General features: G+C 37.7%; 1 protein-coding gene across 1 annotated transcript in view; it reads left to right on the forward strand.

The window, feature by feature from the left end:
• The window catches only part of LOC117272225 (uncharacterized), a 35,927-nt gene continuing 20,626 nt past the window's right edge, over positions 1 to 15,301 (forward strand). Inside the window, exons 1-14 of the mRNA XM_078173028.1 lie at positions 1 to 81; positions 5,311 to 5,363; positions 5,507 to 5,533; positions 5,674 to 5,742; positions 7,525 to 7,578; positions 9,223 to 9,276; positions 9,559 to 9,618; positions 9,717 to 9,758; positions 9,854 to 9,919; positions 11,610 to 11,681; positions 11,771 to 11,821; positions 14,109 to 14,213; positions 14,621 to 14,692; positions 14,787 to 14,837. Coding sequence (XP_078029154.1) covers positions 5,313 to 5,363; positions 5,507 to 5,533; positions 5,674 to 5,742; positions 7,525 to 7,578; positions 9,223 to 9,276; positions 9,559 to 9,618; positions 9,717 to 9,758; positions 9,854 to 9,919; positions 11,610 to 11,681; positions 11,771 to 11,821; positions 14,109 to 14,213; positions 14,621 to 14,692; positions 14,787 to 14,837 — 774 coding nt within the window. The 5' untranslated portion in view covers positions 1 to 81; positions 5,311 to 5,312. The remainder of the gene's footprint in view (positions 82 to 5,310; positions 5,364 to 5,506; positions 5,534 to 5,673; positions 5,743 to 7,524; positions 7,579 to 9,222; positions 9,277 to 9,558; positions 9,619 to 9,716; positions 9,759 to 9,853; positions 9,920 to 11,609; positions 11,682 to 11,770; positions 11,822 to 14,108; positions 14,214 to 14,620; positions 14,693 to 14,786; positions 14,838 to 15,301) is intronic.

Consider the following 15,301-nt stretch of genomic DNA (forward strand, 5'->3'; position numbering starts at 1 on the left):
TGAGTCGACAGCCATCACAAAGACACAAGGCAGACAAACGTTTCAGATCCACCACACTCTTCGACTGCAAAAAAAAATCAGGTGAGCTGTTGGACTTTTGATGCAGCCCCTCATCTTTGGAAACATCAGCAGATGGAGATTTTGTGACTGAGATCTTTTATGTGGCAGGAAGCCGCCTTACTGTGCAACAGCTGGTTTCAGTGAAAAAACTAGTGGCACAGAAGTTCTCAGGGCGTGTTTAGGTTTGTTTAAGATGCTTTGTTCGACTTGTAAGCGGTGTTGCCTTTGGGTGGTGTCGGAAATATTAGGATTGCTTAATGTGGCGGTGGGTGCTGTTGAGAAACATGGTGGCAGGAGATGGTCCAGTAAAGTGTATGAGTAGATGAGATGTAAAGGTGGAGAAGAAGGAAGTTACATCAGCAAGTAATGCTGACAGTGGTGTGCATATTATTGTTGTTTTGTACATAGGTTAAATGAATAGTAGGCTACTGCTTGCTTATATTTTGCATTTATGCATATCTTTTCATTTTATTGTGTTTTGCTGGTGTAGTTTAACATATTTTCGGATGAAACAAGATGCTGATACTAGGACTGGTTATTCAAAATGCATTAATATCAGAGCCAATATGATACCCTTTTTTTATTTATTTATTTTTATTCATTTATTTTTGTTTGTTACTGACACTATTATGATACCTTTTTCAGTCTGGCTTTGATAAGAATTTAAATATTTTTAATTTATTCTTCTGTTTTCATTTCATAAAGTAGGCCCAAACTGTGAATCATTTTTATGTTTTCCTGACAAAAACTGCATTAAAGAACTTAATGTAAGCAGAATTAGTATCTAAAATATAACATTTAAATAAGATGCTCGATATGTATGTATATATAGAAAAATATAATAATAATAATAAATCAGTCCTGCATAGTTAGATAAAATAAATAAAAAATATTTAAATAAAAATCTAGAATAAAGGGAGATGTCCAATAACAATAATACTGCATGAATGAATGTGCAAAGTCAAGTGTATCATTAAAAAATAAATAAGTATTAAAGTAATTATAATAAAATCTGTTTATTTTTCCTTGATGACACAAACTTGGGCTTTACCAATTTTCAGTAAGGAAGTAACACTTGTACTTAAGTGCAGTAATCAAACCTATTCTTAAATAATAATAATAACAATAATAATAATAATAATAATAATAATAATAATGTTTTTGTGGAAATATGTGAGAAACGTGGTAAATGTGAAGCATTATAAATATGGAGCTTACATGTGAAATTTTTTGAAATATAAACTATTGTCATGCAAAGGAAACCAACACTACTTATAGTGTAAGAGCTATAAGAGAAAAACCAAAACTCTTGGGTCGGATGTGACTGAGTGGTTGAGATTTCGGAGCTGTCTGAGGAGTTCTTGAACGCCTCATGCGTGCAGATGTTGTGTGGGTGTGGTGAAGTTTTAAAAACTCCTGGGAATGTTGTGACAGTGAAGGAGCCGTCACTGCGCTCTGCTCTGCTAAAATTAGTTAAAAACTGCATGTGAGTTATCTCTGAACTGTCTTCAGACATTCGGTAGGTGAAACCGCTCAGTCTGACATTAACGTGATTTAGTTTAACTGGTTTTTAACGTTTTAAACTTATAATTTACCGTCCGTTTAAATGACGAGTAAGTTAGCGACAGTTTGCACAGTTGCTAGTTAACGTTAACGTTAGCTAAAAGTTTTCAGCATGTAAGCTAATATAACGTTACAGTAACTCAAAGAGTTCCGCACAGCCAGGCTACAGTTTTAGGAAACGTGTGTTGTGATGTTGGTACTTCTCTAAAGGGTTCATACAGAAAGTGACCACTGTAACATGTATTTCCTCATGTGTTAGTTCTCATAGTGATTATTTGACTTCTTCTACTCCATTGACAATTGTAATATTATTTTAGGCTATTGTTACGTTAGCTGTAAAAAAGGTTGTCAGATACCTAAACTCTACTCAGGTGTTGTCCCTCTACAGTATTGAGGCACTTATTCTTGAGAATTGCCATTTTGTTCTTCATTATGCTCCTTTACTTTTCATTGTACCTCATCCTACTGCTTATATTTACACTGCAGGTAAAAACATGATGTGCTTATAAATGTGATGGATTGCTATTCAGTGCTGAGCTGCTAAGTACATTACACTCCTGATAATGGAGTACTTCAAATACAGTGCTTCTCCAATGACAATTATTCCTCATCAGTTGTAAAATAATGATAACTATGTTAGCTTACATGGAGGTGGGGGGAAAAAACTAAGAAACTATACTCAAATTATGTACTGCAACAGTTTTATGGTACTTGTGTTTGAGAATTCCCATTTTACTTTTCACTGTACTGCATATTGCTGGTAATATTTACTAAAAGTAAATGTTTTTCAAGCAAAACATGATATTCTTTTGAATGATGGATTTTTATTTAGTACATATCTGCCAGGTAAATTATGCTTCTAATACTGTAGTACTTTTGAGCAAGTTGAATGCGGTACTTGTACTTTTGGTTTGTTATATTTAGGGCTGTACCTAAAGATTACTTTCTCGTTTCAATTTTTGATAATTTGAAGTTAAAAAAATCTTAAAATAATGATTAACATAAAATTATTATTATTGTTATTATTATTATTATTATTATTATTATTATTATTAATAATAATAATAATAATAATAATAATAAGAGAGACACATAGATCAATATAAATATCAAGAAGTGACATGAGGTGCAAGAGCACTTGCAAGTACAATAAGCAGAATAAGAATGGAATACATGATAAAGAGAAAACGACCATAAGGTTGACTCACGGCTCACATGCATGTAAGAAACTACATAGACAATACAGTCTCAGGTAAGAGAGGAGAATTAATTAAATCTCAAAGAAGTGAAATGAGACCAGAAAGGTTCCCAAATTTTGACAAACTTTTCTCAATCATTCTTTCTTGTGTATCTAATTTTCTCCAGGTGCAAGAAGCTTATTAGGTCTCTCATCCACTGAATAAACAAAGGGGGATTCTGTAGTTTCCAATTCTGAAGTATGAGACACCTCATCAGCAACAGCATTACTTAGTTTAGGGGAAGCTTAGATGATAATTGACCTTGTTGGGGGTTAGAGTTTTGCTGATTGATTATTTATTTATTAGTCTCAGCTCAAGTGGTGTTTCTTCTGCCAAATAATCTGAATACGTCTTTCAACCAGTGATGAAGTATATGTATATATAAAAATATGAAAGACAGAAACCAAAAATTTGTTGATCCTGCTAAAAAGTATTGCCCATATAGCCAATGCTTGATAATTAAGAAGCTTATACCCCCGTGCCATTGAGCTTCATTGTAGTCCAAAAACTGCGAACAACAAATACTGGGCTGACATATTTCTTCATTATGATGAATGCAGTCAGTGTAGTTTCTTCCTCTTAGCAGTGTTAACATAACACTGTGAACTTGAGCATGATCAATGGCATCTGTCCAACATCGCTACTTAGATAACACAGTCCTGGAGTTTCAAGTGTAAATTGAACTTTGTTTGCCAAGAACAGTTTAACACAAATGCAGTTCACCCAGTGCAACAGTCTGCAAATTGATCAGTTTTAAATGGGTTTTGACTGACAATGGAGTTTTGTCTGACAATACTTGTTAGTTTTGTTTATTCAGACAATTTGTTTGATAATAATTAAAGCTAACATAATGCCAGCGTAATCCTTTTTCCAGCAACTGACCGCATATTTACGTGTTTAAACATAGAAGCTTCTCAGTACAAACAGGAACCATTTTGCTTTGTCACAGTAGGGGAATCACAGGTGTTACTAATAACATAATGATGGCTCATCGCATTTAGGTGCCTCAGTTAGTCAGAATGTACTATGTCAGAGCTTTGTCCCAATTTTTTACTCCAAACTAATTCTGCGCAGGTTTTGGACTGTCTTGAGTTACTGTGCCTCGCAAACGTGTTCACCTCCTTTGCATTACAACCTGTTTTTTCATTTGGATTTAAGGTAATGGGCCTACACAAAATAGTCAAAGTTGGTGATGGGAAACGAAGAAAAAAAATTGTTTTAGAATTTCTAAAAAATAATTCTGTAATAATGGATTTAATGGTGAAGTTTCTGATATTTTTTAGACCCCCAGCCTTGATCTGTACTTACTCATAACTTTATTGCTGAACTGTTTGGAGATGTGGTAGCAGTTGTTTAGTAGTGTTGCAGACTTTAGGGCCTTTAAAAAGAGGTGTATATATATCGAGATCATGTGACTCACTAAGATTGCACACAGCTGGATTTTATTTCACTAATTACAAGGCTTTTGAAGGTAATTGGTAGCACCAGAGATCATTAAGGGGCTTCATAGCAAAGTGGGTGAATATGTATGTACACACAACTTTTCAGTTTTTTATTTTTATAACATTTAGATTTTTTGTTATTTAAGTTCACCAGTTTTGACTATTTTGCATAGGTCCATTACCCAAAATAACCCAAATAAGAAATCCATTTAAATTACAGATTGTAATGCAACACAATAGGAAAAATGCCAAGAGGGGTGAATACTTTTGCAAGGCACTGTATATCCCACATTGCAATGCCCTAAGGACATAGAGGAGCTGCTCACAGCTGCAAAACATCACAAGATGGATGGTGGATGGTGGTCACAGCGCTTTAGGAAGATCTTGGAAAATGAAAAATAAGCTTTGAATCTTTGTGGAAAAAATACAGTGTTCACAACATATTGGATGGAAAAGATTACCTTGTTGAAAACTTGAAAATACAGTTGTATGATGAAAGAATTGGTACTGCGAAGGTTAAAATACTGCTGACAAAATAGTACCATATCCATTAAATCTTATTTTAACTGAGCTGGATGACACACTCTGGTTAATGTGAGGTGTCCATATTTGTTTGGTTTTCAGCAACTTCAGTATTATCAGGCTCCAAGTCAGACATATCAGAGCTTTCAGAAAAGTCAGAAGTTGATGTGAAACTTATAATACCTAATGAAAAACTGAAGCAATAAATAGTACATATACTGTTAGTATGTAGTGAGGAATAGGTACACATAACCTGGCCTAAGTGGAATGCAGGTATTATTTATGTTATTAATAACACCTGTGCCTTTCCTGTTACGGCATGTCACAAGATATGCTGTGAAGTGGAAGAAGTTGGTGAGAGTCTCTGTCTCTTACTTCCATCTGGTCCAGTTGGCTTTCAAAGTAGAAATGCTTTTATCACAGACCAACACAAACCTATGATTGGTCCTGTTTACATGTTAGCTCTCTTTTTGTCACTCTTACAGACATGATGGAGGCGTGTATGATGAAGCCAGAGGTCAACAAGAAACCAAAGCCAGTGAGAACATTCACATCTAACATAAAACACTAAACTGATGCAGTCTGAATGTATAAATAATCTCAAACTCACCATACCACTATGAAAGTCTCACCTACTGTATCATATTATTCAATACACTTTCATTTCTTCTCTGCTTACAGCCTAAACGGCCTCCAAATCCTGTTGAGGTACTGTGATAATAACTTTTAAATAGCTGTGTGACTGTGTTAATCGTGTGTATGCTGAAGTGTATGTGCGGTGACATCAGTAGGTTTTGTAAATGTGTCTTCAGGATGGCTTCACACTTAAGTAAAAACTGTCTTCACAGATTAAAAAGAATGACCCAGAGAGACTGGAGAAACCAACTCCTGTGGTGCCTCAGCGACCTAAAGACTCCGTAAGTCCAGATCAATGTTTTTTTCACTGATAAAGATCGGCTGTATTGAGCTACATAGACTAAAGCCCAATCCGATCCTCATGTCTGCTTTCACACAAATGTTCCTACTCGCAAGGCTTTAATACAGTGAGGCAGAGTGCAGCTGTCATCAACTCTTCAACTCTCCACTGTCTGTCTCTCTACTCTGTGTGTGTGTGTGTGTGTGTGTGTGTATGTGTAAGCCCCTGCTCTTACACACAGCATGAGACCGTGTACTTACGATATATAAAATTACCAAATGTATGCGCACTCATTTCTTTTCAGCTCAGTGTGTGAGAGAGTAGCTTACGTTTTGCTTGTTTGTCATCTAATGTGCATAGTGTGTCACCATAAACACTCAACACACAGGATGCCACTTCAAGTGCAAGAAAAAAGCCCCACAAACAGTTTATACAAGTAATTTGTTAATATAATCCACACAAAAGATGTACAAACAATGAAAGTAAACACTCAGTGGAATACACTTCATTCAGTTTACTCAGAGGCTACACACTGGAGAACACTCTCTGACAGGGATAGAGAAAGAAAGGAGAGGTTTGTTATTTTATACTATACTAACAATCCAAATAAAACCCCCAAATATTACAGAACAGCTGCGATAAAGGCAGTTTTATTTTTCTTAATGCATTGCAGAGCTATCTGACTGTCTTTTAACTTTAATGCACTTGAAGTGTGCAGTGTGCAGCTGTATTATCAAAGTAGAAGAATCAGATCAGGCCTTGTATCAGCTGATACACAATATTAAATGACTGATCAAGATAAAGGGCAAAAACCTTGATAGGGACATTGCTACAGTATATAATTCCCGGAAGACACTACAAACCGGTGATGTTTCTCTTTAGGCCAGTTATAATGTAATTGTTTTGTGTATCCCAGAGTTTTCCATCTACTGAGCACATGTGGTAGGCAAACATTCCTGATCATCTGGTAACATTTAAGTGAATTCACATAGACTGGATTCTAGAGGATTTTTTATGGATTTTTCCACTCTGCGAGGAGGAAAACTGTGGGTTAATCCATCCATCATATCATTTTGATAACGCAAAATCATTACTTTTCAAGATATTAAATATTGATTATTAACAATACCAGAACTGATATAAGCCTCATAAACTATTTGAAAGAAGTAGAAAATATCTGATTTTTTAATATGTATTAACAGTGTTTTAACATACAACTTTGAAATATCTTTTACAAAAGTCACAAAATAAATTGAAGAGGAAATGAGGGGAATGGCCCACTTTTTATGCCTCTGCGTCTGTCACAGACGTTGCAGGAGACATTATGTTTTCAGGTTGTCTGTCCGATACTTGTGAATACGATATCTCAAAAGCACCTTGATGGAATTTCTTCAAATTTGGGAGAAACGTCCACTTGGACTCAAGGATGAACTGATTAGATTTAGGGGTCAAAGGTTCAAGGTCACTGTGACATCATAATGTTCTGCAAAAACACTTTTCTAGCCATTATTCAACGTCATATCTCAGGAACAGAAGGGGAGACATTTGGTCAGATACTGAATTGATGACACTAATCTTGGGTCCCCATTTCAAGTTTGGCTTGTATAGATCTGTGCTGCTGGGGTAAGGATGTGTGTGAAGCATCCATGTTTAAAAAAAAAAAAAAAAGTAGCTTCTGGACAGACATGGATGTAAACTGAAACTGCAACTTGACTGGTTCACAGAGGCACACCTCTGTGAGACAGTAATTTTAGTTTTAAACAGATTTGTGTTTTTTGTGCAGGAACTGATTCAGACACAATACCGGATGAAAAGAGCAGCAGCAACAAACAATGAGGTATTAACTATATATTTTTTTTCTTTTTTTTGTTTTTGGAGGGGGGGGGGGGGGGGGGGGGGTCGATAGGTGAAAAAAAGATAAATACTTTTGTGTTCTCTTGAGAAACTTTTGCCATAAGTCTCCATGCACACTTTCTGCAGCATCTCAACACACAAAGAGCTGGGTGAAGGCGAATATCGTATAGATCAGTGGTTGTGGTGGTCATGAAATACAGTCACATCACTGGTCTCATAGCTCTGAAACAGCTGTGCCACCATTACACAAGATAACAAGCTCTGCAAACGGAAAGCTTTACCTCAGGAAATATCTTGATGGTTCAGAGCGTCACAACATGAACATACATCACCATAATCTGCACGCAAGGGAGATGGAGTCTGATAACAATAATTCTAACATATCTCACCTCCTATATTGTCACATAGTTTTGTTACAGAACAGTGTTTGCACTGCAACATGTGTCCTGGATGAAATATGAGACACTTCATAAAAAAGTAGAATATCAAGTTATAACTGACTAGCCTGATGTGTACAGGTTTTTATGGTTATACTGTAGCAATCTGGTGTTGTTTTCAGGTGATTTAATAAAGGAGAAGAGTGAATGGTTGTGTGTAACAGCCGTGCATTAGCCAGGGCACCCATACCCTCAAACACCGGTCCCCAGTTTTAATCACCATATTTGTATGAATTATTTGACTCATAAAATCTCTTTGCTTTGGTGAGCGTCATATAGAATGCTTATACACTGGGCTAGTTTATCAGGCACCTGTGTTAAACGTGCTGCAAACATGCTGAGAATATAAATAATTTATTTCAGTTAAGCACTATCCAACCAAAATCAGCACAGAAAATAATGTTTAATGTGGTTAAAGTAAGTAAATCAGTCTGCACTGATCTGTGTGGGTGATTAAGTATCTGCTTACAGGAGTTTCTCCTTCAGTTTATGAAGCCCCTGAAGAATTTGAAGGCAGCAGGACTGATATGTTAATAAATCTGCAGCCTCTGAAAAGCGCTGTGCCAGAGCGCAGTGCTGTTACGCACAATCATTTACAGTCCACCTTCATTGAATTGCTTTAAAATGATACCAGGCTGCTACAGTATAACCATCAGACTGATCAGTTATAACTCGGTTTTCCTCTTTTTTATGAAGGAGAGGTCTGGTTACCAGGGCTCATCATAGCCTCTTTTCCATCTTTCTTTTTAGCTGTTGTGTAACAAACTATGTGACCATGTATGAGGTGAGACATGTTAGAACTACTGCTATCGTACTCCATCTGTCTTTGGCTGCAGATTTGTGGTGATGTATGTTCATGTCGTGACGCTCTGAACCATCAAGATATCATTTGTCTTTTTTTCCAACCATCTATTTTTACTCCTTCATGTCCCCTTGGGTGTTCAGTAGGTTAGTGTATTAAACATAAGTATGATTATTTAATATGTGGGTTTACATGTGAGGCGTACATATATTTATACTGAACAACACTCTTATGGTTATGATGAAATTGATTTTAACCAATATTCTGTTTTCTGTTACCTTCACACTTTTTTTGCATTACTCTCCAAATAGGACAATAATGCAAAAATTGATGCCATAGATACCACCAACTGATGACATTTGTTATTACCCTTTTCTATGTTTTTTAGGCTAATGGAGGCTTAATACAAACTCCCGTGGTTCCTCCCAGACCCACAGAAAAGGTGCAGTACAGCCAAATACTCCAATATATAATACTCATCAGAGTAGCCCAAACTCAGTTCAGCTGATAATCAAAGCTGATAATTCAGTTTGTGTGAACGTGTGTTTGTTTCACATCAGCAAAGATTTCTAATTGATATTATAGTTAATCATCAACCTCTGAGGTCTGCAGTTTAGTCTGAAAACACTTTACAGTTAAGAAGACACGCAGGGTTTCATGTTTCTTTCCTGTTCCAAATATCTTTTGTTATTGTTCCCTTATGGGCATTTTGTGTCTTTTGCAGGAACTGAACGCCGCAACCAGATACAGCCAACGTAGGAGGGAACAGGCTGAGGACACACAGGTACATACATGCACACACAAACAATGAATGAAATATCATGTTCCTTCTTGGTTGTTTTTAGAAATTTCAGAGTCATTGTCCTTCGTCTTCCTAATCAGAGACAATCAGAAGTTGCCAAAGATGAAGCAGACTTCACACAGGTATTTCAGCTGATGCTTTTAACTCGCAGCTCTGACCTGATTTCTAAACAGTGTATAAAATGTCTTCCTCTTTATTTTCATATACTTTGTTGTAGAGCAATCAGCCAGCCTTGACTGGAATGTTTCGACGGAGCCAAAAAGAGAAAATGCCTAAGTTCACTGTAAGATATGCACCACACTCACCAGTTAAAAACAAGAGGCTCTGTTCAAAACTTAACAATTTTTTAAAAGTTTTTTGTAGTCGTGTTAACTAACCCATTATCTGGAGTTTAAAGATGGAGTGCAGAACTTTTTACTCCCTCTCTTGCAGTGAGTGTAATTACAAAAACACTGTCGATGTGTGGTTATGACGTAAGCCTGCAGGTGAGCTTGCGGCATCTCCTTCGCTGATCCCTTCTCGACTTTCAGCGCTCTCCAGTAACGAAAAGCTACACTAGTGGTAATTTGTGTTTGTGCTCACCATTGATCGCTTCACTGAAATCCTTCCTCTGAACGTTCATTTTTTATCTGGAACATCTACTTCGGAAACTTTTCATGGATGCTTCTTAGGATTTTCCATCATAGCTTCCGCCAAAGTCCTAGCTGCTACTCTGTTGCTGTGGTCTCTTCCTCAGAGTTCCTGCAGATCCTTAAAAAGTCTTAAAAGGCATTGAATTCATTAATCAAAAAAATAAGGTCCTAATTGGTATTAAAATGTCTTAAATCAGTCTTTCAAAAGCCTTAAAAATGCTAGGATGTGGATCGAGGGATTTTATAAATCTTTTATTCTGACATTGAATTGTAAAATGCAAAGATTATTGGTACCATCTTTGAAAAAAAAAATTCACAGAATGCCTCTTACATTACCATCATACAGATCAGATTAGCCAAAGACTCACATTTTGTTTCTGACTGTGACGCTAACAGCTGATCTACCGTCTGTTAGCTAGCTGTAACTGTACCCTGGATGACACAAGGGAGTGCAAATTCAACAAAAATTAGCTGTTGAACCAAGATTTCCCGCATGGTTGAAATATTACAAAGCAATTACTATGAGCCTTGGTGTGTTTTATGCTAAAACTTTTTCAGGCACGCCAGATAGGAATCAAGGCGGTAAAAGCCTGCATGCAGAGTGAGTTCATGTTTTTTTTAAAAACATTTTTTTTATTTGGCTTTTGTAGAATTGGTCTTAAATTGGTCTTGCTTCAACATGCTTTAGGCTGTGGGAACCCTGTACCTCCTCTCTGTCCCCTTTTGCTCTGGCCGTTTTACATAAAACACATCACTTCCAGTGCGGCAGTGTAATGAAGTTGCTATAGACACCTGACAGAAAACTTACTAAAACTAAAAATTTACATAATTTTATAGATGTTAATACAAATGTCACTTTACAAGTAATCAAATATATATTTATATTAAATCATACACTGACTGGAGGGTTGACAGCTGTGTCAAATCCTGACACAATTCCTCAACTCCACAAATGACTCAAATCCCTTTTGGCTTATACTGTATGTATAAGAAATATTTACAAACGTGTGTGTAAAGGTTTCAGACACTACAGTGCTCTGGCTAAACAGGTTTCAAGTAGCAAGCAGGTGTGTGTGGGTGTGTACAAGCATGAAACATAAATGTGTATTCAGACGTATAGTAGGTGTGTATCAGCTTGTATAAGCTGCTGGTTACGACTGACTGATGCTGTTCAGTAAGTTGTTCAATGAAAGAGAGTCATAATTAACAAATAGAGGAAAAAAGGCAATGGGATAAATATGACAAACAATGTTTTAGAGGCTGTTAGTGAGATATATAAAGCAGAATGGTCTTTTAATCAGCAGTTGTTGAGTGTTTGTCTGATGTTTTTTTCCTTCTCAGAGTTACGTGACCCATGACCTAGAGGAAAAAACTGAAGATGTCCCGCCCAAACAGGCTCCTGGCAGCAAACCGGTGTGTGTGTGTGTTTGTGTGTGTGTTCATGTGTGTGTCCCATTGTTGATGTCATCAGCTGGTTTGTGACATGTGACTGTGATTGACAGGGTGGTCTGAAGGGAGTAATGAAAGGGTGGCAATTCAAGTCGTCACCAAAGGTATGAAGCACCATCTGGTTTGGTGTTCTCTGCTGGTGGTGGCTGCAGAATTTTATTTCCCAGTGTTTCCTGGTGACTTCATACACGATGGAAGTATTGTTGCTTGTCTTCTGCTGCTGGTGGTGGCTGCATTTGTAGTTAAAAACAAATGCTCAGACAGGATGAATCCTTGTAAATGATTTTTACTGATTGTCGCATTAACTGTTGGCATCAACTTTACTTGGGCTTAGCTGTGCTTTCAGAACAAGTTGTTGTGTTGAAGATTAAATGAAGTTTATCCTCTTCTTTTTTTAAACAATTTTATGTCTGTCAGTGTCACTTTTAACTCCTCTTTTTTTGGTTCTTTTATTTTTAGTGTTTATTTTATGGCATTCTACTAGGGAAAGATTAACGTCCCAACAAGATTATCTGACTGTCGGTTGTGTTGGTGGCTCAGGGGTGCTTTAGTCTGCTTGGAAAAAACTTTTGGAAGATGGAAGATGACATCATTGTCAGTGTATCCATCCATGCTTCTGCTGTATTTGGTTAACCCAAACTAGGTCAATCACCTGTCTTGCATGTCCTTTGGTAGAATTTATTCATTTTAAAGAATTCAGAATTCAGTTACCAGCAAAGTTAACTGGATTTTTTAAAAAACCTTTAAAGGGCCAGTGTGTAAAATGGGATGAAAACAGTGACATCAGTGGTCAAATTCTAGATTGCAGGGCTCACTCGCTCACCCCTCCCATCGGGTAAATGACGGAGGCCTCATAGGGACAAAAAGCCTTGCGTAGACACGAGTTTTTCAGGAGTAGGTCTATCTAGTGACGAGGTGAATGTTTATTTAGAAATCTAAACCATGTTACGATATTGTAATGAATCCCTCTCGAGCAGGAGACTGGAGTAGCGTTCGGGAAAAAGGCCAGTTTATTTGAGCACTCCAAAAACTCTGGTAACACTAACACTAAAAGACTCCGTCCCAAACTCTGACTCTTCTAGCGTAACAGACACACTTCATACACACATACTCGTTTACCATACCAAGTGGGTACCCCCTCCCCTCTCTGCTCAATCTCCAGCCCACACACTGACTGACAGCGTAGCCGGTAAACAGAGCTCAGCTGTTTATTTAGCCTAGCAATATCTCCGGACTATAGTAGCTGCAATGGACGACTTTGAACGCGATTTTGAAGAGTTTCTTGTAGCGGACACAGACCCAGAGCCATACCTGTTTGAGCTGGAGTACACAGGTGAGAGCCGGAGTACACTGAGCGAGTGAGAAGAGAGGCTGAATCCTCCGCTCCCATTTTGCTGCACAGAATGGGATTCGGTGCTACTGTTGTTGGGGAGATATATCATCAGGAGGAAAAGCGCCGCAGAGAGTGCATCACAAGGAGTGAAGTTGCGTCTTCTTTTCCACGCAGATGACGGTTCGGGTTCATTCTCTCCTGTTGCGTGGTAAGTGTGGTCGATTCGCAAACTTTATAACTAAAAAAACTTTTCACTACTCTCCATCGACGTTATCCACTTCAGCGTTGTAGTTTCCTGTAAAAATGTCCGTGAAAAATCCCCGCGATGTGAAAAATACATGCCGAGCAGTCACTGGTGTGCGAAGCGGAGTCCGCGCAGTCGTAAAATCTGAGCTTTGCACGCACAGGGCTTGCGGACGTCCGCTTTGAGTCTGCACGGACCTCCGCGGAGTCCGTTCCGCGTATGTTCTGCCCGAGTATGTTCGGGCCTTTACACTCTCTGCTGTTTCCTCCTCCTTCTTCCTTCCTCCCGCTGTCTTTGTTGGTTTATTTATACACGCGAAACGCGTTCTCTGGCTGGCTGGATTGTCCGCTCGGACTGCCGTACATACATGGTGTGGCAAGATGGCGACCTCTCTAAAGCAAGGCCCTTGCTATATATATAAAAGCATAATTATAAGGCTACGAAAACCAAACAAATTTTATTTTATAGCGATTATACACTTATATAAACATATTAATGGGTAGAATATTCAGATTCAGATTCAGATTGAAAATAAACCATGCCAAATATTACACACTGGCCCTTTAAAGCATCCACCTGGAATTCCACATCTTGTAAATTGCATTCATTAAGCAGCTGTAAATATAGATGTGGGTGTTACAGAAGGATTTTTATCCTGGAGACAGTTTGAGCTGTAAATTGTGTAAAAGGATCAGGAAAATCTTTTTAACTTCAAGTGCATATATTAAATTGTAGTGTTCTCTGTTGTCTGGTTGTGTTAATAAAAACTTTAGAAGGCTCATGTTGTGCTAAAGATTGTCGACTCTTCTTTAAGGTCAGCAGAGAGCAGAGTGTAGACCCTGGTGCCGAGGAAGTCAACTCTGACGAGGAACAATCCGCAGAAAAAAACAATCAGGAAAAGACTGCAGAACCCAAACAGGTGAGAGACCAACAACAGGCTGCCTCTGCTCATGTTAACAAACCAGTTCTGCTTCTGCCCTCTGCAAACAAAATCATACATAGTTGTGCTATTTAAGTGACAGGGAACAACAAAGTGCATGTATTCTTTTTAAAATCAGATTGAATGCTCTAAAAGGAAACCACCATGTGCACTTCCTTTTAATGCACAATAACTGTGAAAACTATGTGAAATGTGTTGTTGACTCAGGGGAAGCCACACAGTAACAGTATTATTTACTTTTTGATTCATTATTTACACTTGAAATGTCCACAGGCAAACAGGGAAAGACAGTATTAGATATTCTCTGTCTTTATTGAAGAAAACACTTGAAGGCAGCTTGTCATTAGATGGATAAACACATTATTTTTTCTCAACCTTTGGTTCAGGACATCGGAGGTCTGATTGCTGGAATGTTCAGGAAAACTCCCAAAGAGAAGTCTTCACATCCTTCTGTAACGGTAACATAAACTCTACTGCTCATTTTCTGACCATAAACTTTCGCTTTCAGTCTTTTGTTGCCTGTTGCTCATTGTCTTGCCATTTCATCGCCAGCTCAGCAAATCAGACAGTGATACTGAAGATGCAGAAGAAGCAGGAGATAAGGTTGGTATTGTGTTTTGTGGATTTACAGGGTGTGCTTCAGTGAAACAACCAATCCACATAGAGCTTTTTTCTTCTGCTATGCTAGTGAAGCGTTAGATAGCTTTTAAAGTCATACAAGGGTATCTGCATGATTTGATCAAGGCCCCCAATGTCGCTGTGAGCTTTCTGATTCCACTATAGGTGGAGAAATAAAATCAATTAATCAGTAAATAAAAACTTCCTTTACTCGCTTTATTATGAATCCCCAGTAAAACTACAGAGTCAACAACAGTGTCCTGTGTTACCAGAAACCTTTTGTATCCAAACCCTATTGAAAGATATGCCTAAAATATCTGAAGAGATCTCTGTGTTCACACATCAAAGTCAGGGGTAAGAAAGCTTTCATCCTTATCTGTCAAAGTGTGTGTGGCAGAAATTGAAATTTGTTGTGTTGTGCAGCAGCATCCTTAGGGCTAGGTGGGTGT

The sequence above is a fragment of the Epinephelus lanceolatus genome, chromosome 12, assembly GCF_041903045.1.
Source record: "Epinephelus lanceolatus isolate andai-2023 chromosome 12, ASM4190304v1, whole genome shotgun sequence".
NCBI classification, from domain to species: Eukaryota; Metazoa; Chordata; class Actinopteri; order Perciformes; family Serranidae; genus Epinephelus; species Epinephelus lanceolatus.